The following is a 27,447-nucleotide window of genomic DNA, read 5'->3' as shown; positions in this document are numbered from 1 at the left end:
ATAAAATAAAAATAATTATAATAGATTGGATGGAATATTCACATCAAAAGGTGAAGCAATCTGCAGGGTGCCCACAGAAGGGATGTACCTGTAGAGACGGGGCTTTTATGACATGTCGTTCTGGAACAGGAATAAATTCTGAGGAAATTTGATAATTATTTCAATTATTCAAAGAAAGTTGAATAGAAAGTTAGAGAAAAGATTAAAAAATCAGTTCTCTTTAATACCAGTAAACCCAGTATAGTCAGATCTAAATGATTGATGGTCATATATCTCCATGTATGTGGATGAAATTGAAACTAATAATTATTTCTGTGAGTGTCCGAGCAATGTACCACTCTCTTGCAAGGGTTAACGTGAGGAGACTTATCATGTAAGAAATTAAAGGAGGTACACTACCCTTGGATGAGAACCGAGAATACAAATCCCATAACCACGTAGGTGTGATGTCAACATACAGACTGCACCAACCATCAGTCACTAGTTCCTCATCACTATGTGTCTCTTGTGTTGTCTTAATTTATACACACTGGTTATTGACTCCTGCAGAGAGACCTGTATAAATTTTAAAGAAGGAAAATCAATATCTGTGTTATAGTCATAGGAAAAATGACAGGTCATGGAGTAACAATGGATGGCTGAGCTCGCCTGCCCGGCCAGCTGCTGCTTAGACATGATCGGAGGTGTCTGCTATTTGTGCCGCTCGGTAGGAGTGAGAACGCCAGGACTACAGATGAGCTTTCTTGCTGGAAATTGAAGAAAGAACCACATTAATTAAAAGCAATAGCACTTAAGGTCCTGATGTATGGCAAAAGAAGACACTTATCTTGAATCAACCAGTGCTTGAAAACTTCATTATTGCTAATACATACATAAATACACACAATAACAAAAGCTACGGTCACTGCTGTGAAATATTGGAGAGCGCTGTCAATCCTCTAACAACATCTAGAAAGGAAGATTTTATGTAACTTATATAGAAAGCATATGATATTTTTTCACCTAATTCACTTATTCTTTGTGGATGGTTACTCAATATAAGAAATATACCATACATTATATAAAATAGATAATGAATACCAAAGTAACTGTTCTTTTATTACTTCTATACTGTATAATGTTATTAACAGGTCACACACATGCTATAACCACTTTGTAGAACCGTGAAACGGGCAGCTACTATACTGTAAGATTGCAATGTCTGACTCCTATTTTTGTATTTTACTTTCTTTGTTAAAAATGAAGAAAAATCTATGATCTAATATGTTTAGTATGAGGCCTACTAGTTTAATTGATTCTGGGGCCATCCATACAGTTACAGGCGCTCCCTTACTTAAGGACACCCGATTTACAGACAACCCCTAGTTACAGACAGACCCCTCTCCTCCCTGTAACCTCTGGTGAAGCTCTCTGGATGATTTTCTTTAGTTCCAAGTTGCAATGATCAGCTCTAAGGAGTCTCTAATGGAGTTTTATTGATAATCCTTGGTCCCATTACAGCAAAAAAATGTAAAAATCCAATTGTCCCTGGGACGAAAATGTTTTGTCTGGCGCTACAATTATAAAATATACAGTTCTGGCTTACATACAAATTCAACTTACTGTAAGTAAAAACCTAAGGAACCTATCTTGTATGTAACCTGGGGACTGCCTGTACATGAAAGTACAATGAAGTACTACCCGAACCTTAATCGCAAGGTGACCTAATCCAATAGAACCCAGTGAAGATGTTAGTTAGACTCAAAAAAAAAACATGAAAATAAATGTTCATTGGCATGAGGCCCTGGTCCTTTCCACTAACTATAGCTTGTGTGCAAACGTCCTTTTATATCTATGGTTTCAACCAAGGACACAGGCTGATGGATTGGTAGCAGCTCAAATATTATGGGTTGATGAGGAGCCCTGGTGCTACATCACTGGGCAGGGCCCAGTTACAGCAGGTACAGGATTCCTCTGCACCTTGATGTGAAGTAACCTGATGTATAAATATAAACATACTGTAAACTAGGAAATTTGTAAAATAAAATCTCCCAGTTTATTCTACAGAAGCTTCGGCACGTTGAGATGAATTATAATGTCTACTTGTGGATAGTGTCCGTTCCATCCATTGGCTCTGATAATCTCGGGGGATTCACCTGCTCCATTGTGGGCAAGTCCAAGTATCTAGTACTGAGGGAAATAACTGTATTTATAAAAAGTCTAACATCATTTTACAAATAGGGATGTGTTCAAAATTCTCTACTCTTTCTACATGGTAGTTTGCATTGATGAAGATGGTGAACTCCCTCCCCCCATGAATGAGCTTCAGCTACAAGCTCCAGAAAGCCTTAAAGAGCAGCCGTACCCTCACTTCCCATCTCACAGCAGACAGCTCAGTGTGATACAGTGCAATCCCTTCCAAACTAACACCACATCGCTCAGCTACACCCCCCCCCCCCATGTAAAATACTAATTCCCCAGTTCTACCACCTCTATCAATGTCAGAACAAGGGAAAAGCTGAAATATCCTGTAAATAGTAAAAGAGCAGTGTGAATAAAGGAGGGAGGGAGAGACGGATGTTCATACATGTCCGATCCATACAGATGGCTTATAACATTTAACCAGTGTTAGGAACCCTCACAGCCAAACTCTGAACGTAGGAGAAGCTGCAATTCTCCACAAGTGCACCTCATTTTACTACAGGAACCTATCACCATAAGTATTTAATGATATCTCTTACACAATGGGGTACATAGCCTTAAGGCTTACATACACCCGACTGTACATGAGGGTCCCACTGAGGTCTATAGTGCATGCTTCAGTGAGCACACCATGGGGCACATTTACTAAGGGCTTTGTGCCGCACTTTTGTTGGACTCGTTCTTCTAAGCTAAAACTGCTTGCACGGGTATTAAAGAAGTATCTGTCCCGCTATTGTGTCGCAACCCTTTTGTGGCTCAGCTCCGTTAGCCTCCGTGTGACACAAATTAGGGGATGTGTCGGCTATCCATTAAAATTGTGTGGCATGCCGTATGTTAAAGGTGCACCACAAAAAAGTTGGTGAACTCTGTCGGGCCAGTGTGGGGAAGCGACAGATTCATGATTTCTGGCGCACATTCTTAATGAATCGGCACACACAGCTTTACACATGGAAAGAGCACTTTTAGTGAAGTTTCCGACTTTCTAAGTAAATGTACCCCCATGTCTCACTCCTCCTTCAGTGAGATGAGTGGCTGCTCACCCCCTTCATCTCGACCAGGCTGGAATGGGCTGCAAACTTTAAGCTGGAGCCTTAAGGGAATTGCTTGTTTAGCATGGCTAGTTTTATTCCACCCCATTCAAAAGCTAATCTATGGGGCCATTTCCAAATCAGAATGATTCTGCCTCTTGTTAGTGCTATGACTTTTTTCAGACAAAATGTTTAAATATGTACAAAGAATGAGTGAAACTTAAAAGCATTAGTTACAAGTAAATCTGTAACACAAATGGTCATCTTTACTATGAAGAGGATTAGATGCATTGAAATAATTGGTCTTTGCCATTCTACCCAATGAAGCCATTGGGGCACATTTACTAAGGGTCCGAATCGCGTTTTTTCCGCCGGGTTTTCCGAATTTTACCGTTTTGCACCAAAGTGCCCCGGGCTTTTGGCGCACGCGATCGGATTGTGTTGCATCGTCGCCGACCTGCATGCGACGAAAAACGGGGGCCGTCGGAAAACCCAACGGATTCGGAAAAATTTTGCTATTTTTTTTTTTAAAACATCGGGCGCACGACCTTAGTGAATCGCCGGAAGACACGAATCCTCGTCGGAGAACGCGCCGCTGGATCGCGACAGGACTGGGTAAGTAAATCTGCCCAATTGTGTTTTATCTGTAAGTTTTAGTTGGAAATCATACAGGCAAAGACTTATCACAGGCTGGCACATCATGGTTCAGTGTATGATGTTAACCCTACCCCCTGTACGTGCCTGATATATTTAGAGGCTGTGGCATCCTTATTTAGCTAGCAGGTATCTATGCTGCTGAACAATTCTATGCCAGGTGCTGTTGGCATAGAGCTATTCTATTACCTTTGCCAAGTACATGTACCACTCTACCGCTGCCACGGCCCCCTTCATGCCCCTTCATGCCCACTTGGTCAGGAGCTGTCGTTAGGAGGAAAATAGTCGACTATATCAAGGCTTGTGTACCAGGAAACTGGCGTCCAAGCACTGATAGATCCCCCACAGTCTGTCATTACAATGTGAAACTTCCCAGCATTAGTAATCATTGATGTCCTGATCTGAGGTGTTTAGAAGATAATATAAAAAGGGTTATGTATGAATTAATACAGGGTGATATTTTCTTTTTAGGAACAACCCGATTTCTGTTATCTCATGGACAAGGCAGTTGTTTAATAGATTATGGCCACCTTCTTTTCCTATGGCCATCAATAATTTATTTTTGGATATTTTAACAAGAAAATGTGTGGAGATGCAGATCTCATTTCCCACACACGACACAGAGCCACATGTCAGCATATGCTGTCAACTTATAAATAAGTAACAACAATAAGTGATAAGATTGGAGGCTGCTGCAATAACTCCAGAATTGCAAATGGGTTTCATACATTTTAAATGAAATGACCTGAAATTGTCACTTTTCCATCCCATGAAATCAGTGACTTTATAGTAACACCACAGAATTGCCCAAAAGTTTCCTCAAGAAAAGTTCTAAAATGCGTACAAATTATCCAATGCCCTGGTGCTGAGTTCAATGGAAACCGTGTACTGTAGATAAATGGGGAGGCACATTTAAGATCTCTAATTTATAATGAAATGATTGTAATTAAATTATTGTATAAACTTTACAAAAGTGAATGAAAGTTATGAAACAGTTTTTGAACAATAACAGAAAACAACTTGCAGTATAACATGTAACTATCTATAGAAATAAATGGACGGGTTTGCTGGGAATAGGATGTTGTTCCGATTGGCTGGAGTAGGACACCCTACTGGGATCAGCTCAAGCTGTAGTGGCTCTTCGGTGGGCAAAGTTTTGGCTCCACAGCCTACGCCATCACATTCATTGGTCATGTGACTTCTTTGCAGCTCGGTGACCTAAGTTGGTTGAACTCAAATACCAAACATACCCCCTGTACTATGTATTGGTTCCTGAATGTCATTAGTCATATGATACTAATATGCTCTTGATGCTACTTGATGCTCTCGAGAATGTGCTCACCGGTGCCAAATATATTTCAGAATTTGCGCTACCAAAACAGAATAAGATGTGCAGTTGCAGATGTGCTAATTGTCTCCAAGACACATAACTGGTGTATGGCACAACTCCAGCTTTATGTCACACTCCTGTCTGTTCATATTCTGCTCCATATGGTGTAGAAATGTTTTATAACTGGATTTTCCGGATAGATTTTGCTGGATAGATTTCATCTTTATTCACCTCTAACCACTTACCTACTCACTCTTGTCTCACTCAGTCAGTTTACTAACGTATTTACTCTTTATTAACTTGCTTTCACTGTTCCCTATTGTATGCTTTTACTCTTTATTTATTCATACACTTTTTTTTTTATTTTTCACATGTGTAAAATTGCTCCAAATTGGTCAATTGACAACTAAACTATTTTACATCTCCAGCAGCTGTGGTCTATGTGCTGCCATGTCACTGATGCACTCTTCTTCCTGTTATCTCATAACGGACAGGAAGTCCACTGAGGGGTTTATTCAGCCAATTACTAAGCAGAGCAGAGACCCGCCTTGGCCATATGATTGGTTAAGCACTAATTTTCAAACATTTTTGAATGCACTTCCAAGTGGAATGGAGTGAGGACATGGGTAGCATCTAGACTGCTGGTGATCAGGGAGGGCCAGGTTACATTTTGTTGATAGACCAATCAAAAACATTTTGATGTAAATTTTCATAGCACTAGAAAACCCCCTTTAACTAATTTATTCTCTTTTTATTCACTTGCTTGCTCAGTCATCTGTTTTACGATAACAAATAAATCTTTCCAGAATAAAGCGCCACTGAGTTACGTAATTCCTTTAAACCCTGTTTCTCTGCCAGCAAGAGGAAATGTGCTTGGCACTATACAAACTATATGGATCCAAAGCAGCTTTTTGTCATACAGATAGAAAGTTTTTAAGTAACCCAGTAAACTTTCTCAAAACCAACTTGAAATCCATAAAATTGGGGAGGTGTCTTATTAATGGGATACTTACTTGTTTAGCAATCAAGATCACATACACTTCCCTCTGTACTGCCAGCTTGTATGTTACTCCGAAGTCCTGCATTGAAAACATTATGCAGTAAACGCATCTATGGTAGATGGGAAAACACATGGCTCCCAAAACCCAGAAGAGATTAGCTCTTAATAAGATCTATTTCCAATTCTCTCTTAGGGTAAAATCTCAGGAAAATAAAAAAAAAACATTCCAAATCTCATCTCCTTTCATCACCTAGTTTCACCATGTAAGTATTGTCAGGGCAGTAGCTATGTCATATATGCATAGGCTGGTGAGTGAGTTACTGTGTAATTCTGTTAAATTGGTGTTCCCCTCAGGTAATGTTTTCATATTGGAAGAGTCACTTGTTAACAAGCTTTTCCCACATTCTCCCAATGAGGATCTCCAGTGGTCAGCTCTAATCAGTGGCACTTAAAGAAAATCTACCACCAGGATAAAGAATTGTAAACCAAGCACACTGACATACTGGTGTGTGCCCCCTCTGGCAGGTTCAGATTAGCTTCTTAGGACCTTGTTTTTATAATAAAAAGCTTTCACAAATTATGCAAATGAGTCTCCGGGGCTCCATACTCTATAGCCCCGAAGGCTCATCTACATAATTTTTAAAATCCCTGTTTTCTTAAAAACAAAGGAATACAAAGCTACAAGAAGAGCAGCTTCTGCTGGAGTAGGCACACACCAGTATGTCAGTGTGCTTGGTTTACAATCCTTCATCCTGGTGGTAGATTTCCTTTTATGGCATTTACACTTCGTGCCTTCCAAAAACCAATTCCCTATTTACCGAGCCATACAAGGGCTTGTTATCTGTGGGAAAAACTATACTTCCTAGGGGCACTATTATGCAGAGTACTGGGAAATTCCAAATGACAAAAAAGGCAGGTTATACCATTTTTTTTGTAAGCTTTGTAAGCTTTTTAACGCTTGTACTCTTCAGCCTAAATGACGAATGACGAATCCTCTTTTTCTCTTTTGCTCATCACAATCACAGAGATACCAAATTTATGAAGTTTTGTTATGAATTAAGGTTTTTGTCCTAATAGTTGAAAACTAAAACAAAATGCTTTTGCATCAATATATTTTTCTATATTTTCATACTTTTAAACATGGTGCTGTCTAAGTTGTCATTGTAGGAAGGACAAGCTGTTGTTTTCATTGATCTGATTTTGGGAACTGCACAACCTTCTGATAACAATTTATTTATCTGGAACCAGCCCAACGCCCCCAGACCTGGTTGGGTACACCACGACCGGGAACTTTCAGCTGTGGTAGCTGTATGGCCTGCCCGTACATTACCAGGGGATCTACTTTCAATAGTGGCAGCACAGGTATGGTCTATGACATCAGGGACCATGTTACCTGTGTCACAGCGGGTGTGATCTATCTTTTGACATGTAGCTGTCCCCTCAACTATGTCGGTAAAACCTTTCGCCCCTTTAAGAATCGCATCAGGGAACATATCAGGGATATCAAAAATAACAAAGATACCCCGATCGCCAAACATTTCAGGGAACAACATAATGGTGATTACAATCTGGCACGCTTCCAGGCGATTGAATGGGTGAGACCACCGAAAAGGGGAGGTGATTGGGACAACTTGATTTTACGCAAGGAGACACAGTGGATCTTTAGAATGGACTGTGTCTCACCGAGAGGTCTTAATGATATCCTCTCTTTTGCTAGTTTCATTGACACGTGATCTCTATTAAATTTGCCCTCTCTCGATCTTCTTGAATATGCACCGTGTTCTTTCTTCTTTTTTAAGGGGATGAGGCATTTATCGGTTTAAAGTTTGAAGTATACCTATTCTGCCCCTCTCACCCCCTATTCGTGTGATGTTTTTGGGTTTTTTTTATAAGTGTATTGGTTGTCAGTACCACATTTCCTGCCAGGCACCATGGACAAGTGCCTCTATCCCTATTTAATAACAACGTGGATCCCCTTTATGTCCCATGGGCATTGGCCCAAAGTTGGTGACCTACTCCCAGCTCCTGCCCCTAATTTCCCCTGGCCACTCCGCCTCTCTCCCCGCCTCGACCCTTGGGGGGTTGCCTTGGGGGACTTCTATGTCCTCAAGGTTTGAGATGGGCTGATTGTCGATGATTTTTGACAATCCGGGACCTCTCGGTCCTTTTGAGGTATTTTGGCCTCATGGACCGTTATGGCTCATCCTTCTCCATAACTTGGAGACACGCACCAACCTTTGGCACAATGCAGCGCGGATCTGGGTATCCCCGTTTCCGCTCTGCTTTGGCCACTGATGCCCCCTCAACCACCCCCCACCCCCCACCCCTCCCCTCTCCACCTTTGGGGTGACACTTTGGGGCCGTTTGTCACTTTGGTGATTTGGTCCCTCTGGGCTGCGGGGTGCCGTTTGTCTTCCTGGAGCTCTTCCCTCACGCTCTGGGTTTGACACGGGGGTTACTATGGTGACGTGACGCTGGTCTCCGGCGTGATCACGTGACCGAAAGTCACATGACTTGTCGGCCTGATCACATGACCGGAGACATGTGATCTGCAGTAGGGGTGGATCTCTGATGGGCGGCGGTTCTCTCCCCAGCTGCGTAGCGGGGGTGAGCCGTGGGCCCCGCCCAAGTGGGTGGACTGTCAGGTATTGGGGCATACTGTGGTTGGTTGTTTGGTCATCTGAGGCACGCCCTATGGGAGGGGACACCACAATAAATACCTGGTGTTTTTCCTCACTCGCTGCCGCTGATATCAATGCGACAGCGTGAGCCCACGCCGCTCTGTCTTACAAAATCATGAATGACAGTGAATGTGTGTGACCCCTGATGATAGGAGTACTAGAAACGCGTTGGGTCGAATATAGAGTGAATGGTGTTGTCATGGAGAGGAGGGACGAAGCAATACACTTAGACTAGCCGGCTGCCTGACTCTATCAGGGGCAAGCCTGTGGTTCTTATAGTGTAGGTTCGTGCCCTATGTTATCCTCTCTGGAAAGCACACCGACAGCTATCTGTTTTCAGGGTCTAACACTATCTTATGTGACCCTGAATCTATACTAATTTTTTCCACGGCATTGTGGGAAATGACACAATTTTAATGGGTTTGACCATGTAGTGGTCCACTTTTAATGCAACTGTGATTAAAAGTTACATTTTAGAATTTTCACAGCCAGATCCCTCTCTATTTATCAGTGAACAATTTATTTACATTTGCAAAAAAAGGGCTAATTAGGACGCTTTTTCAATTACCATTACTCACTGTATAGGATAATCATTTTTACATTTTGATTGGACATTTTGGTAAACAGGGATGCCTGACATTTGTTATTTTGCTTTTTATATAGTTTTTTACTTTATTTATATTTCTCATTTTTTTCAAGACTGCAGGTCTGAACAGAAAAACTGGATTAAAGGGGCTTACAGAAATTGCCGAGCGCCATGCTCCAAAAGACCCATAATTTTCGTGATCTGTGGGGGTTTCATCACTGAGACCCCTGCTGATCAGCAAGTTAGACCCTATTCCGTGGATAAGGCCTAACTTGGATTCCTGGGAAAACCCCTTTAAAGGAAACCTACCACTACGGATCTACCTATTAAAGGAAACGTTCCATTTGATTTGGTGCATTATGAAGCAAACATACCTTGAGAATGCTGTAGCTACACTGATGCAGAATCATATCTTGGTTAATCCCTGTGCTGAGTGGTTTTGCTGATCAAACATGATAGTGAAGCTCTGTCCATTCTATGGCTCTATGGCTTCAGCGCTTGCTTCCGCGCTTCTCCTAACATGTGAGTTTTTCTTGGCAGGAGAAGATGATGCAACCACTCTTCTCCCTGCCAGACAGAATAATCAATTGCTGCACCATCCCCCAGCTGCTGTGTATGAGTGAAGCAGCTGAGGTTGATTAGTCATGCTTGACTAACCTCCATTTGTAATTACAAGCTCATTGTTGATCGAGGCAGCCATGCTGACCAAGCTTTCCCAAGGTTCTGAATGTTATAATTGTTTTTCAGCAAAACCACTCAGCTCAGGGATTAACCAAGATATGATCCTGCATCAGTGTAGCTACAGCAGTCTCAGGGTATGTTTGCTTCATAATGCATCAAATTAAATGGAAGGTTTCCTTTAAGGTAGATCTGTTGTAGGTAGATCTAACGTATGTAAGGTTAGCCCTTTTAGGGATAATCCTTTACTCCCCTCTATCTTTGCTAATCAGGGTAATATGCAAATTTTCTAAAGAGGCTACTGGGGCATGAAGAAACTGGAGCTGAGGCTACACTGCACAGCTACTCCATGCCCCAGTAGCCGCTTTAATCCACCTACCCAGACATCTTCAGCGCACAGCTACAAAAAGCTGCGTGCAATCCTCCGCATGCGCAGAACTCCGGCTTTGCAGATGAGTGCATGCAGCTCCTTGTATCTGCGCACTGAAGATGTCTGGGTAGGAGGATCAAAGAGGCTACTGGGGCATGGAGTAGCCACGCGTTGTAGCTTCAGCTTTGGCTACTCTACACCCCAAAAGCCTCTTTAGAATATTAGCATATTACCCTGATTAAAGATTAGCAAAGATAGAGGGGACTAAAGGATTAGCCCTAAAAAGGGCTATCCTTACATACGTAAGATGCACCTACTACCGGATCTACCTTAATAGGTAGATCGGTATTGGTAGGTTTCCTTTAAGGATTGTCAAGTGTATGTACTCTTATATAATACTTTATGTTTTATGTTTGTAGGGATAGGGGGCTCATTGAACAAATATAATTCAGTATATTTTTGTTGAAAACAGTTTTCTCCCCCATAGTGTTTTGTATAAATACAATGTAATAAAGTTAAAGTTCTAAGGTTGTATTCCAATAAATAGTTTTATGCTCTAACTAAACAACTTGGTTGTTGTATCATAATGGTGATAAAAAGCCTTATTATTACTATAAAAATATCACTTAAGCATTGATTTGTAAAGCGCTACAGAATATGACGACGCTATATTAATAAAGATTATTATTATTATTGCCCCATGTATGTGGCAGTTGGAGTTGGATTTGGAGTTAGAGAAATTTAGGAGTGTGGCTTACCAACTCCACAGCCCTGATCAGAAGAGTATGAGATCAAAACTGTTCTAATTGCTGATGGCAACCATTTTGAGATCTGAAATTTGGTTAAAATTTGAGATCTGATTGGTTACCATGAGCAACTAGAACAGTTTTTTTTCTCAGAAACTTTTATTAAATTTCCCTGCTCCTTATGGATAGGGCTCAGTATGGAAGACTTTTCCATACATCCTCAAAGGCATCACGATTTATGGTTACTTCATATGTCATTAAGGGGTGGGGTTTTTCCAATAAAGACATTTATCCTATTCCAGGATCAACAATAAGTGAATGTTCAGCATTCAACCCCTCGGATCTCAATTGATTATGACATTATTTTCTGTGCCCTATGTGACTCAAACATTGAAGGTCAATCATATGGATAGCTCTATTGACATTGTTTGGCCCAGTAAAAGTGTTTGGCTATTTATAGCAATCCCGTAAAACAGATTAAAATAATTAATAAATTAAAAATGGTTCTGCTTGAACCAGCCATCAGCCGTCATCTTATGGGAATGGGACTGCAGAGAAGCCTGTGGCTTGGTATCTATCTGGTGTTTCCCTAATAACAAACAGGAGCATAAAAAAACGAGCAATGAAACAGTTTTTCTATGCTTCTAGTTTACTATTATCACTGGCACTATTCATTTCTGGGAAAATATAAACACTTAAAAGGTTTAGTTACAATTTAAGTCAATGTCCAACAGCTCTATATACAGTTAATGGATCATTTCTTTTGGATTATAGTTTAGCCAAAACATATAGTCTTTTTTCAAGGCTGTTTAATAGTAAAGTTAACGACCTTTAGGGGATGTCCGAGAGCATAAAAAAACCTATGGGTAGGGAGGGGCAGGGAAAGGGCTGGTTAAAAAAGGGGCTTGTAAGCTGTGCTGTGTTCAGCTTCCTACCGGCCAAAGTGGGCGTGGCTGGCCACCTCGGCCGACCTGAAGCTGAACGCAACAGGGCTTCCATGCCCTTGTTTGTTTGCATGGGGCCCAGACCGGAGTGATGTCAGCGCTGGACACCGGGAGGGACCATAAAGGTATGTAAATTTTTTTTTACCAGCCCCCTCCCTGCCACCAGTAGCTTTTTTATGCTCTCAGACAACTCCTTTAAAGTGTTTCAAATAAAATTTATCTAAAAAAACTATACAAATAAAGTTACAAAGCTTAAAATGTCCAACAATGATGCTTTAAATCTGTTTTCTAGAATCAAATGCCAGAAGAGCAGTGAATCGAAATTATGTTGCTGCCCTATTGCGGTTTTATCAAGATTGGCACATCAGTGATTCTGTCAACCACTACATCCCCATTCGTCGAGGCTTACTGCGATGTCTCAAACATATCACCAATGTTCGGTCTGGAAGAGAAGCATTTCATCAAGCCAATGGGTTGGAATTACTCTACACTACAGCCCAGGTAGCTTGATATTGTGGGGCATCATTGCATGTGTACAGGTAGTCCTCGACTTCAAAATTGGACCACTTTGCCCACTGTGACCTCAGGGGAAGATAACTGCATACTGATAATTTATTGTTAAGTTCCAGGCTGCAATGGTAAACTGTAAGGTGCCTGCAATGTAGCTTATTGTTTATCCTTGTTCCCTTTTCAACCTAAAGTTTTTAAACTTTTATTATAACTAAGACCAAAAAATACTGGAGTTACACTAAAAAACTATACCTGTTCCGACTTACATACAAATTCAACTTAAAGAGGACCTGTCACATTTTTAGCAATGATAAACTAGTAGCTTTATCGGAACCTTCCGATAAAGCTAGCAGACACTGCAGCGCCGTACCTTCAGAACGCCAGCTCCTAGTGCGATTTTTTTTGGGGGGGTGACAGGTCCTCTTTAAGATCAAACCTATAGAACCTTTCCTGTATACAACCTCCTGTCTGTACCATGTTTAGCATTTACAGTGAAATAAGTGGAACGCCCTAACCACTGTTTGCAGCTTATTTAGCAATTTGACATCCAAAATATCTGGCAGAATATGTGATTCCCCCCCCCCCAATTCTACCAAAAGTCACTGTTATATTTTCACGTAATTGGCAATTACCACCATGGGATGTAAGGCAGAACTATACATACATTTTTCCTAACTGCCGTTTTGATTTCCAATTTTGCCAGTGAGTAAAATATTTACATTTCAGAGGAAAGACCAATATAGAACTTCAGAAAATGACTTTTTATCTCTATTCTTTGTAATCTAGATATTATTACTGTGCAGCAAAGTCCTGCAGAGTTTTATATCTATTACTGCAGATTACAATCTACAGCAGTGTGGTGCAATATATTGAAGCTGAAACTGATTTTTCCTTGATAATTCCCTCATATATATTACATTTTTACAGTATTATGTTAGTGACAAAAATATTTAGTAATGAAACCTATTTGGAATTAGTTTGTATTTATGTGACTGTAAGCAATAATTCTAAATTACATTGCATATAATATAGTTTTAAAAGAGTTTCCTTCCAAGAATGTTATGTTACAATGAAAAAAACCCTGGGAGTCTGAAATTGAAGCGACAGAATGTAGCTGGGGATATAGTTGTTCTGGTGCCTGTGTTGCTTGGTATATGAGAGATGTAAGGCGGTTAGTTATGCCATGGGCAGAATATTGAATTGAAGGCATAAGCTTTTGTCAATCTGAAATGGAGAAGAAATGGAATTGTAGGAAATGATTGACCGGACCGCAAAGATGGGCATGAATAAGACCTGCACTGGGTGGTCAGCACGTTCACCGCATGGTGATGCACGGAGCCCAGTAGAAAGTAAGGTGGCCTTGTCTTATCTGCCGGTTGTGTGGCTAAATACACTTGCGCATGAGTCCTTACATCAGATTTCCCATGTCTTAAAGAGGACCTGTCACCCATAAAAAAAGGCATTAGGAGCTGTTTACCAAAGTAGGAAGCTCCTAGTGCTACAACAGATTTAGCAATCTTATACTGCTAGATTTATCAGAACCCCCCTTATAAAGCCTCCCCTCCCACTCCATAGGCCCGACCGCTTTAAGCATGGTCCGGTGTTCCTATTGTCCAGCATGGCGGTGTCTGCTAGCTTTATCGGAGGTTTACAATAAAGCTAGCAGTGTAAAACTGCTACATCTGTTGTAGCACTAGGAGCTTCATAATTGTTGACTTACTGTAAGATTGGTGGTTAATAGTTGATGCTGAGCTTTTAATTATAAAATTTATTTTCTTATTGGATTCCCAGTATCTCTTCTAAGCAATGTGTGAGAGACTCAGTAATCTGGATATCAAGACACAATAGTATGCACACATTTATAAATGATTATGACAACCAATAGCACAATGTTGAAAGTAAACAGCTGAACACCTTCAAGATCATGTTTCTTTCATGGTCCAGTGTGGTGGCATCATCCAGAAAATCAACTTTAAAGTAAGATATTAATTGGTTGTATTGAGTATTCCACCGGACTTCAGGAGATCTGATCGTGATGTCCCTGGAAGCAGGACCATACTTAAAGTGAAGGGGCAGGGAAAGATTGACTTCAGTGTTAAACTCTCCACCTCCTTGTCTTCATAAAACCAATTTATATCTCACTTTAAAGTTGATTTGGATGAATGATTTCTGGATGATTCAGCACACAAGGCCATGAAAGAAATATGATCTAGAAGTCGTTCACTTTTTTGACAACATACTGCTAGTGGTATATTAGGCCAATTTCTCATCACAGTTTCTCTTTAAGTATGTACTTTTAATTGTGAAATAAAAAGTATGTTTCATTAATAAAACCTCTGCACATGATATAGTTGGTGCTCATTCATGTTTTTCAGTCATAGGTAACATAACCCATTGGTGTCTAAATCCATGGTTTACAGATGTGGTGCAAACTGTTTGGATAATTACTTGATGTGTTGGCAGGGTTATGTTTGGTTATGCTGATTAAATCAACACATTTTTATTGGTAATATTTCCTTTTTTATAGGAAAGTCTGCATTGCAAAAGCTTGGATCCCTTAGTCAGTGCTGCAATTCAGGTTTTGAGAAAGTGTTGTCCAAAATCTACTCTCCCACTGTCATGTATATCTAGCTCCTATACATATCTTGTCAATGGAACAAATAGCCAGACATCAACAAAAATCTGCTCTCAAGAAGGTATGTTTAGATCTATTTGTCACATGGGATATTTTTAAGGCCAATGGAGTATCCTGATACCTTCCAGGTGTCTCATTTTTATGTATCAATATGTAGCATAACCTCTTATTTAGTTAGGATTAGGTGACCGGTGTATTTGACAAGACATTTAGTTACCCCATCCCATATAGGCAAACATGCATATGTTATTTATGCCAAAAAGGACATTTATTGAAATGAGCATAGGTAGTACAGAAAGACAGACACTGACTGTAAGCCCTAAAACTGAAACTACCAGACAGTCTCTACCTACTTACTTGCAACCACCCAAGGAATTGGCAAGTAACTGGGCGACAATCCCTGCTAAACTCTAAGTGATAACAGAAGACAAGACAAACAAACGTATAAGAAAAGTTGCCAAAGCCGAGTCAAAACCTAGAGGACAAAGAAGTGGTCCAGATTGGATTATATTTCAAAGTGATCAAAAATATTTTCAGAGTTCAATTACGAATACATAACTAATGGAAATAATATTCCAGCTATAATTAGACTACTGAAAGTTTAGTATTTGATGATTTTTTTCAGATTTAATAAATGTCACATAAAATTGTAATATTATAGAAAATTTCAAAAAACCCATCAGTTAATAAGTGACTGTTCTGAAATAGACCTTCAGAAAAAACACATCTAATAAGCAGCAGCAAAAGATAATGTTCCCATGAACAGTGTATAATAGTGTGAACGGTTGACTTGATTGAATGCCAAACCAAGGACTTTTCTTTAAATAGCATGTTCTGCTAAAATGATAAAGTGAACCTAACATATCAAACAACACTCAAAACTCAAATTAATATATATTTTATTATTTTATGAGATGCACACGAATTAGCTCTTATTTATCAGGTTGTAAAATTTGAGCACATGGAAATATGTGAATGTGGTTGCTGCCCCCCTGGCTTATATTAGCAAATTCACACATAAATGAGCTGAATAGATGAATTGAATAGGTAGACAGATAAAAAAGATATCAGAAGAAGAACAAATTAACATTTCATTCTTGGAGACAATTCCTTTTAAGACGATTGTCTCATGAAAACAAAATTACTTGTTGACCTAAAGGCTAGGGATGAGTGATCCCATTTAGGTGCGGCTCATTCTCAATGATACCCGATCATGGGTGTTACCTTTTAGATGTCCCCTGTGACAACTTTGCTGGCAGCATCTAAAGGATTAATGGTGGGAAGGGGGGTTGAGTCCAAATGGAAAACCCAGGGAAAAGCATGGAGAGGGTGGTGTCAGGTCATGGTGTGTGTCCCCGCCCCGCGCCCATACACTCTCTATAGCCCGTGCCTGGTGCAGATGAAGACTAAAGAGCATTTCAGGCTGTACCTGTCCTCACCACCAGAGATATTTCAAGCCCTTAAATTATATCCGGTGTGAGTCGAAGGGCAGGGCGAACATCAGGCTCTGGCGCACAGTTCGCAAACACTGCCTCATCTGCCCCAATGTGTTCACACTCATGAAGTATTGAGTTTTATATTATTATGAGTTTATTCTGTTTAATGTCATAGATGAATCTGAGGATGAAGATGACGATATGAATTCAAACCCCACAAATGACGACAACAAAGATGAAGTTTGTATTTTTTCAGCACTACATTTATATTTTTTGGAATCCTTTGCTAGATTCAATATGAGAATAATTTTAAGTATAACAATAATAAGAATTATATAAAATATATAGTTATAGGCCAAACTGTACATGCTACATATACAAACTTTGTACTATATAGTACAGTGATTGAAAAAGGTATCCAAAAAGTACATGTTGATGACGTATTTTGGCAGATGATCAGCAAATGGAATGGGAGCATCAAAGAACCATGGGGATAATTTATCATACACTCATAAAGTGCATGATAAAGTCCACCCCACCCCCCCTGTAGAGGAAGATACATGAAGAGTCATAGATCTCTTAAGACCTCTTGCTGTATACATCGGGCAGCAACGTCACCAGGCAAAACTACCTCAGGCCCGACCTGGCCTGATCTGTGTAATATACGTTTTTGCTGAAACTAAAGGGGTTTTACTGAATTTTTATCAATAAAATAGAACCACAGCCGTCTACTGTGGTGCTGTTTAGAATTTTGTCTGTACCTGGTTTCATACTAACATGCCCCTAGTATACATGCTTACTTAACCCCATTGTAATGCCACCAAGGGGCTTCACATCAACTAGTTAGTAAAAACCTATAACTAATTTTCTGGAAATTCATGGCAAGGCAATATAGCCAATTCGGGTCTTTCTAGCAGCAATTTACTCAAGTTTTACTGAGTAGTGGACTGTCTTAATCCACTTAAGAAAACAGTAGTGTTATTTTTCTAGGATGATGATTTGGAGACAGACTTGAAGAAATTGAAATCACTGCCTGAACCTGACCGACCAGTTGAGGAATTTAAGCAGTATAAAGCATTCTGTACAGAACTGGACTTCAAGGTAAAATACATGACTGTTCCTTGTTATTTGCTTTATTTGGCCCAAGTCTGTAGTTATTAATTTAACATTTTGACATTGTGTAGCCATGTCTATATAAAAAGGTAGTGGCATGATAAAATTGTATATATTAATTATTAAGCCAAGTTATTATTAAACCAATGGCCTTTGAACATACATAATCATTTAAAGCAGGTTATACACACTAGATAGATGCTTGATAAACACTTACTTACCCAACAGCCCTAGCCCCCATGAACCCCTCTGCTCAGATGAGTGCTCACATCCTCAGAATAGGGAGTGGGAAGCTCTGGCAGACTTCTCTCCAAGCAAAAAAAGTATGGCCAACCTTTCCTACTAGATGAGCATCAACAGGATCAGACAATGTCGATCCAATGTGTATGACTTGCTTAAATATAATAAAAGACATACAAATGGGTAAGACATTGTTGTGCATGTCTGTGTAGTAGTTGAATTATATGTTATCTTTCTGTATGATTGTTGTGTTGAAGTGGGCTTCTCCTTGTATGATGTAAAAGCTTCATAAAACTGTGTGCTGAAAATCAGAAATTACTTCCATGCTATTTCACTAAAACACTGGATGGAAAGCTGCAGTTGCATCCCCCACTTCCCCTCTTTTTGCATGCTGTAAACAAGCCATAGCATTTTGGAAACTGAATTCAGAAACTGAAATTACTCGTACATGGGGCCTGCAGGAAATGACAACATAAGGCTCCCAGATAGCCGATTGTGTCACCCGGCTCACTTCAAATATTATGTATGCGTCTACCTTACATAGCTGGCTGTGCAAGGAACGTACACGCGCTAGATTTGCAGAGAGCCGGGTGACATCACCGGCTCACTGTAAGCTGTACAGGCGAGACAAGGTGGATCTTCTAGAACAGTGATTGCTATCCTATTGCACTGGTGCCAGATGTGGCACTCAGAGCCCTTTCTGTGGGCACTCAGGCCATCACCAGAGATGACTCCAGGAATCTTCTTGCAGTCCCACACAGCCCAGGACTTGCTGTGCACAGAGCTATTTTAAAGTGACAGCTCAACCTGGGACTATTTTCTGCTTTATTGGTGTCCTCAGGGGCTGGTATCAATGAAAACTGTGACAGAGAAGAGAGTATAAATCACAAATTGAATTTCTGTGTTGGCACTTTGCGATAAATAAGCGGGTCTTTGTTGTAGTTTGGGCACTTGGTCTCTAAAAGGTTCGCCATCACTGTTCTAGAGTAAGGGTTGTGCATAAATTAAAAGACAGCAGTGCTGATATGGGCTCTGATGATATATCCGGTGCTGCTCTGGCTAATTTGCATATTTTTAAAACTTGTTTTAACCATGTCATTAAAATATATAGCAATAACAGATCCAACATGACAGAATGGACAGGACAAGTAGTCACTACTTGTGAGGACAATTAGTCAACCACTGTGTTATTGTAATTAACATAGTGTTATTATTTCTATTATTAAAAGCTATACCATTTCCCAATACACTTTTTATATGAATTTCTCATGGTTGTCAAGATCTCTACTTGCTGTCATTCTATAGAAAGCTTCCAGTGGACAGAAATCAGGTGCACAGGTGCATGTCTCTGATTGGTCACACAGCTCTGATTACAACGTTGAGTGTGCACCTGTGTCATCATGGAAATATTTCTATCCATTAGAAGTAAACATAGAGACTTTCTATAGAATGACAGCAAGCAGAGATCTAGAAAATTGATCCAGAACGTATATTGGAAAATTGTCTAACTTTTTATGATAAAAAAAATAACATTAATTGGCTGAAATGGTAACACCCCTTTAAAAAAGCTATATATGGGTTGGGGGGGTATTTGAAAAGTAAACATCTCAAACTTACCTCTTCCATTGCTTGCGTTCACCTGTGGTGCCATATGTCACCTTTGTTAGTTTACAAAGGTCATTAATACTCACAATGGCCAAGAGTAAGGAATGGTGCCAGGGGTGAATGGGAGTGCTGAAGGAGGTACATATTAAATCTTTATTTTTTAATAACCCCTCCAGCCATAGGTAGCTATTTTAAAAATACTGGACAGCCTTAAGTCTTTAGAAACTTTATCAGCATCTCCTTATCTATCTGCTGTTGGTGCTGCTGATTTAGACACCGTGTTATTGCAGAAAAAGGGGGATAAAAATAGGAAGAAGAACCTTTTTTTCCTTAATACAATATATTACAGAGTTTTATATTATCACCATCACCATTGATTAATAAACTTTTAAAAAAATGTATAAAACATGAAGCACTGTTCTTCCTAATGTATACCACAGATTACAATCTATGGATTGTAGATACAAGATTTTACGTCTTGAGTAGACTACTAATTCTGTATCATGTCTTTTTTTTCAGCGACTCATTAAAGGAGCGCCATGGATATGATTCATGGCACTGTATCTTTAATTTAAAAGATGTTTTTCTTAGTAGATTATTCTTGTGGCAGTGAATAATGTGCCTGTACAAATCATTTGTTATTGTGATCCTTACCTTCCTCAACACTTATTGTGAAATATTCCTACTCTCCTGCAGACTAGTAGAAGGAATCTAAATTATCAGGCAGGGCACGATACCGCATCCACACAGACCAAAACAAAACTTCTCGCGAAATGGTTTACATCAGCATGTGTTCTGTAGGGCTAAAGTGTATTGTTTTGCTTGGATTTGTGATTGCCTTATACATTAATATGATTGTGATGAATATTTTTGGTACTCATCTTTGCTGTTTTGATTGATGAAGTAAAGTATGGGTTCTCTTGTCGGCTGTTTGTTGATGTATGTTTTTGTCTATCGATTGGCCTGTCTGTCTGGTTCATTAATTACACCACATTTATTAACCAATCTATTTATCTTCAGCCTCTTCAACTGTAGAGCTATGCAATAGTTCTCACTGAGATAAGCCTAGAATGTTTCTTGATCTGTGTGATGAGTGATGCACTAAACAACTTTTATCAAATATGCAAATTTTTTTTAGAGCAACAAAATACGCACTAGGATTTATGTCTTGTGTGACATGTGGAGTGGTTGATATACAATATTTGTGTTGTTTGTATTTATGTGATGTCTACATATGTCTTCAAATTCTTTAAAAATGATAACTGTAAGTTCAAAAGTCTAGAATGATTAATATGCTTTTAAAAGGTGGTCAAACTTAAAAATTTAAAAAATATCCTACAATGTCACCTTATCTTAAAGGACAATGCATCCGGTATGGAAGAAGTCCTGAATGCCAAAGAGAGTATCTCCAGTACTTTCACACATAACATTCCATCCAGTGAGACATGTATGGATGATTGCTATAGGACAGTGGACCGACCCACTCCTGGAGACACATACTTTGCTAAGACACATGTGGAACAAAATATCTTGAACATCATTTCCAATAAACCATCACCACTCTTCGATGATGAGTCAAGGAGCAAACATGGGCAAATGAGCATGGAAAATAAGCTGAAAAATTCGTCAAGTTTGTCATCTTCAAATATGGTTTGTGGAGAACCAAGCTCAATCCCAAATAAATTTCTCAAGACCTTCAAGCTGAATCACAGTGATGCTGCCGATGAATCTGAAAGCCACAAGGTTGTAAAACAGCTTTTGGTCCAGCACAAAGGAAATATACCTTTCCATGACCCTCACATTTACATGTCTTTAGCTGGAAACACGAAATCTGTTCCAGATTATAAAGTATTGGCGTTTCCTGACTTTTGGGGCCACAGCTCACCTACTTTCTCACAAAAACTTGCGGAAAAGAAGTTTGGATCACAAAGGTGATTCTTTTCATTCATTTCTTTTATAGTCAGTTTTTACTTAGCTTTTTTGTGCCTTTTATATCAGATACTAGAATTAAAGATATTCTGTGGTTGAGGGATGTAATTTAGTTAAGTCCCAAGCCTTTGTGGCTCTAAAAGCTTCATTAGCTGTGGTGTGATAACTTAGTCTTTATATGAGAGTCTTTATTCATTTGGTTTTAGCTGGTTTACTAAAATGATTATAATGACTTGTTGCAGAGATGCTGAATCAAATCTACATACAGATTTTTGAAAGCCTTTCTTTGTCCGAAACTTTTCAAAAACTTCTATGTGGCCAGAGGGTGCTGGTTGAAAAAATAAAGCTGTATTTACCTCCGCAGTCCCTCCAGGTGTCCCGCACCACTGCCTCACTGCTCTGTGAACCTGATATGAGCACGGCAGCTGAGCAAAGAGAATGGGTGGGTATGGCCACCTCGGCTGCCCAGAAGCTGATCTCAATTCAGCTTCTGTGCTCCTGTAAACAAACAGGGGCACCGACTTGTGGTGTGGGACACAGGGAGGGACTCCGCAAAGGTAAGTACAGGTTTATTTTTTTAAGCAGCCCCTTCCGGCCACATCGAAGTCTTGGAGTACCCCTTTAACGCATGACCCAAAATATCCTGATGTGAAGATGTATGAAAGGTAGCTCCATTATCTTGCATATATATTCACAGTAAACCTGTTATATTTGAATTTCTTTCCAAATTCTTTGTTTGAAATCGCTTGGAATGTGGATATCACTTATTTTACAAATAAAGGGAGTGGTTTAGGCTTATGGAGAAGGTCTCGTTGGAGATTGGGCCAAGAGTCCAAAATTGATGACATGTTTTTTTTTCCCCGACATTCCCACATCTAAATTGATATGTAACATGGTTTTCAATGAGAATCCCATAAGGACTGTAAATTACCTCCACTGGTAACAGAAAATATTAGGAAACTTGCTTTGTTGTATCTTCGAACCATTACCGTGCAGTCAGGCAGAACAGTTCTCCATCATTACAGTAATATAAATGTAAAGTGGCTAGGGAGTAAGTAGGTCTAAAATAAGCTGAAATTCTTGTTACTGACTATGTAAAATAACACGCCTTGGCCTCAGACCAGTGTGTTCCCAGGCTGTATGACACTTTAGCAGCTGCTGTTGAAGTAGAAAAGAATACAGAAAAGCAATTTTATATTTCAAATAGTATTTTTTTTCTGTTTCATTTGTGCATCACAGCTTCTCCTTAGAATTTGTCTTTCTCTATCACATCAAACTTCTTGTAACATCTGTAGATGCTGTGTCTGAATATCGACGGAGTGAGGGGTTCACTGCTCTCTCCTTTACACTTTAATTCATCATATTTGGTTTAGCAGGGGCTGTAATGAAAAGTGCATTATGTTGTCACAAAGCAGGAGGCCTAAGCTGTTAAACCTGCTTGTGAAAAACATAAATCCAAGATGGTTATCCTAAGGAAGCGCCAATCCATATCTTACCTGATTGTCTGTAAAATTTATATTAACTGCATTTTCCGTCTAAATATAATATCCGGAAATACGCTGGAAAAAATTGTGTTAACGTCACTGGTGACATATAAAAGATAAGGATTTTTCCCATTTATTTTAATTAAATTTTTTCATTCTATGCTTCTGTATGAGGCACAACACTTTGTCTGCTCATGAGCAGATTACAAAGCCGTAACCAAGCACTACTGTCATAATTGTAGTATACAACATGATAATACTCATTGGAAAATAGATGTTTCTCTCAATGCTAATTTATTTCATGAATATTCCCCTTTCCAGGAAGATTATCTTAGAGAGGTGCAGAGCTGTCATTGCTATATTGTATTGCAGAGGGATGGTAGTATAATTCTAAAAAAGCTGTCATGCCAAAATGTGGTATAATAAAGGACATCTACCACCAGGATGAAGGATTGTAAACCAAGTACACTGACATACTGCTGTGTGCCCCCCCTGTGCACCTGCTCTTTTTTTAGCTTCTTACACCCAGTTTTTTTTTTACAAAAAAAGGCTTTTAAAATTATGGTCTCCAATCAGGCTAATTTGCATAGTAGTTAAAGACTTTTTTTTAACAGGGAATAAAAAGATAAATGAAGAATAGAATCTACCAGAAGGGACGCACACCAGTATGTCATTCTGAATGGTTTACAAGCCTTCATCCTGGTGGTTGTTGTCATTTAAATTATAGGATTTAAGGTGTATGCCAGGATTTTTTTAATTGATCCTTATCTATGCTTTAAATAAGAAATCTACAACATCACATGGCTTGTTTGTCTCCCAGGGAATAAGTCAAAGCTAAGATACCAAGTACAGAAACTGTACAAAGTAGGTGATAATGGTAAGGAGTGACAAGGTCAACAATCTTGGCCGGATGTTTTAGCTGAATGGTGGAGGTACTAACTGACAGGATCTCTTTAAAGAGGACCTGTCAACCTCAAAAACGGCACTAGGAAAGCACTAAAGTAAGCAGCTCCTAGTGCTAAAACAAACACTGCAGTGTTACACTGCTAGCGTTATCGGAAACCTCTGATAATGCTAAAAAAAAACGCTGCACTGTACAATAGAAACGTCGGACCTCTCTTAAACCATTTTGGCGTATTCATGAGGAGGGCAGGATTGGGAGGGGGATTAGGGGCGGTGACTGCCGCATGATGTGCCACAGTCACTTCTGGGCTATGGTGAGGTGAGGGGAAGGCAGCGCCTCGGACCAGCCCCTCATGAATACACAGTCCGGCATTTTCCGTCTACAGCACAGCAATGTTTGTTAGCGTTATCAGAGGTTTCCAATAACGCTAGCAGTGTAACACTGTGGTGTTTGTTTTGGCACTAGGAGCTTCTTACTTTAGTGCTTTCCTAGTGCTGTTTTTGAGGTTGACAGGTCCTCTTTAAAGAGATCCTGTCAATTAGTCTCTTCCACAATCATTACCTTGGACCCCAAAGCACAAGTGTTCAGACACAGTCTTTATCTTGCCAATCCATACTTTTATTACAACATGAGAAGCTTTATTCTTTATGTATGCTCGCAGCTGCGGGCCCTCGTCCGAGTCCTCCGGCATCTGCGGCGTTCTGCGCATGTGCTGTAGCTCCGGCCCCGGAGATGAGTCCCAGCATTAAAGTTTTCTAAAAGATAGCCGGGACGTGAGGATTAGCCCAAAAAAGGGCTATCCTCACGTCCCATTGATCCACCTACTACCCAATCTATCTTTATAGGTAGAATCGTGGTGGTAGGTGCCCTTTAAGGGGTCTCCAGGCTATGGTAATTTTGCATCTTGCCCTTGAGTTGTAGACTCTTATGTTACAATGGCAGTATTATTGACTCTCTAGATAATTCTATCAACCCAACTGTGTTTTATCTTTTTGATTTTATGTATAGATGAATACTTTAGATTTAGTGGAACCTGTTATTGGCCAACTTAAATTGGTTCTGATGATTGTGCTAATTGATAACTAGAGAATAAGTGGATTATAGTGTATCCTACTGCTAACATCTCCTGTGAGAGATGTTCCTTCTGATCTCACACACCACAGTTATGTGCTTTGTTCTGTACAGTATGAGTTAAGATCAAATGCAATAGAATTATATTAAAGAACTGTGAAAATAGATGTACACATTCTTCATATTGCCTTTCTAGGGACAAAATCTTTGAAGACCTTAAGAGATATTTAAGACCAAGTGATGTCCTAAATCGGGTTGTGTTTGACCTGGATAACCCAAGGTAAAAGAAATACTATGTGTGATTCTTGCTTTCTATATACTGCTTATTTTTAGTTGTTTGAAGCTTACTTTGATTAATGCTGAATGGAAACCTGTACAGAAAAAGTATTAATGCCAAATGTAGAAATCATAAAAGGCGTTACCATGAAATCCCTGGGAGGCCAGGGTAGGAGGAGAATAAAAAATAGAGATACTTACCTTTCTCTGATTACCCGTTCCAGTAGAATAGGCAGACGCAGCACAAAGGTAATAAGCTTGTAAATAGTAGGACAGACAATTGTCTACGTGGGACAAGTTTATCTACAAAGTAGAATAGTAGGCGAAGAATTAGTCTGACAGAATGACACTTTCATTGCACTTGATTAAAATAGAACAGACAGGGCAAGGACAAAGGCAGAAAATACGTTAAAAAGAAAGATGCAAGTCAAAACGAGCAATTTTATTCTTCCCATAGTATAATTTATGATTTATGTTATATTTTTCGGTTTGTCTTCATGCATACTAGGATACTGGGTACTACTGATGGGTTTGGCTCTGGCATGTGCTTGCCTCAGTGTGTGCCGTATCTAAAGAGTGTATATCTACAGCTTTTAGGTAGACTCTTGTTCCATTCATGCCTATTGAGATGATCTTCATTAAGCTTGTCCTCATTTTTCAGTGTCACAGAAGGTTCAGAAGAGCTGAATTGCCTTAAGTTCTTTTCCAAGTTTGAATCGGGAAACCTGAGAAAAGTAATACAAGTGCGTGAGTAAGTAAACAAACCGCAGGCAAAAGTAATGATACATGGTAAACCAGGACACAATCTTCTGTTATCAAACATGATACTATGAGAAATGTTTCACTAGGGACCTATCCTTTACAGATTGAAAAACACAATATCACCATCAAACAACACAAATGTCTGGTAGGTGTGCAAGTACAACAGAATATGAGAGAGATACCAAGATGCAATGTTTTCTTAATCTCCTATAAAAAATAAATCGAAAGAGTCATCCAAGAGCACCATACATTCCCCATCCATGCAATGGCTCACGAGGCAGATTGGTGCCCCATTATATAGGTGCAGCATCTACTCTAGGCATATGTTTGTGCTGGGAATGCCCTTTTGCAAGACACAAAAATGGTGCAAAATATTTAGTTCTCTGATTATAGATAATGGGGCTCATTTACTAAGGATCCAAACGCCGCACTTGGGGTTTCCCGAATATTTCCAATTTGCGCCGAACTGCAGCGGGATTTTGGTGCACGTGATCGGATTGTGGCGCATCGGCGCCGGCTTTCATGCAACAGAAATGGGGGGGGGGTGCGTGGTCGTCAGACGACCCGTTGGATTCGGAAAAACAGCGGAATTTTAAAAAAGAATTGTGTCGCAAGATCAGCACTTACATGCACTGGGACAAAGGAGGTGAACTCGGGGGGACCTCGGAGCAGCAGCAACACCTGCTGCATATCGGGCGCATGACCTTTGTGAATCCTGACAGACCCGAATCCTCGTCGGACAATGCAACGCGGGATTGTGACTGGACCGGGTAAGTAAATGTGCCCCAATATCTGGAAAGTAGAGTGGGTTTACGATGTTGCCATTTAATATTAACAATGTTCTGCTATAAGTAAAATTGGATATCTGCAAGTTTTGAATGTTGTCCTAGAAACCATGTGTGGTTTTTAATTGAAAAGAACATCATTTTTTACTTTTCTTACTATTCTTAGATGTTAACTCCATGGTATGTTAACTCCATTATGTTAATTTCTGAGAGGCACCATCTCTGCATTCCAGTAGACTATTTTACACAGTTTTTCGTAGACTAAATAATTGAATTTATGAAACTATTGTGGTGGGTCTACTTTAAGGTCTAATGCTCCATGTAGTTTATGTCCATCATAATAGTGGGGTAGTGTCCTCTTTTGCCAAGTAGCTGCGGCTCACCATGTGCGTCCAAACAAATGGAAGGGTAGGACAGCAATCCGTCTCCAGTGAGAAGCAGTTTAAAGTGGTGCCCGCGGCCGAAGTTTCTGATGCCGGAAACCAGGAGTTAATATACT

General features: G+C 39.7%; 1 protein-coding gene across 2 annotated transcripts in view; it reads left to right on the top strand.

The window, feature by feature from the left end:
• The window catches only part of AGBL1 (AGBL carboxypeptidase 1), a 404,673-nt gene that overhangs the window by 69,500 nt on the left and 307,726 nt on the right, over window positions 1–27,447 (top strand). For both annotated transcript variants that reach the window (XM_072148535.1, XM_072148534.1), the window contains 7 exons: window positions 12,491–12,699; window positions 15,236–15,404; window positions 16,955–17,019; window positions 17,770–17,880; window positions 21,097–21,668; window positions 25,322–25,405; window positions 26,063–26,152. In XM_072148535.1, the coding sequence (XP_072004636.1) occupies window positions 12,491–12,699; window positions 15,236–15,404; window positions 16,955–17,019; window positions 17,770–17,880; window positions 21,097–21,668; window positions 25,322–25,405; window positions 26,063–26,152 (1,300 nt within the window). The remainder of the gene's footprint in view (window positions 1–12,490; window positions 12,700–15,235; window positions 15,405–16,954; window positions 17,020–17,769; window positions 17,881–21,096; window positions 21,669–25,321; window positions 25,406–26,062; window positions 26,153–27,447) is intronic.

This window comes from Engystomops pustulosus, chromosome 4 (assembly GCF_040894005.1).
Source record: "Engystomops pustulosus chromosome 4, aEngPut4.maternal, whole genome shotgun sequence".
Taxonomy (NCBI): domain Eukaryota; kingdom Metazoa; phylum Chordata; class Amphibia; order Anura; family Leptodactylidae; genus Engystomops; species Engystomops pustulosus.
Note: the sequence above shows the minus strand (reverse complement) of the source record. Positions and strands in the feature narration are given on the sequence as shown.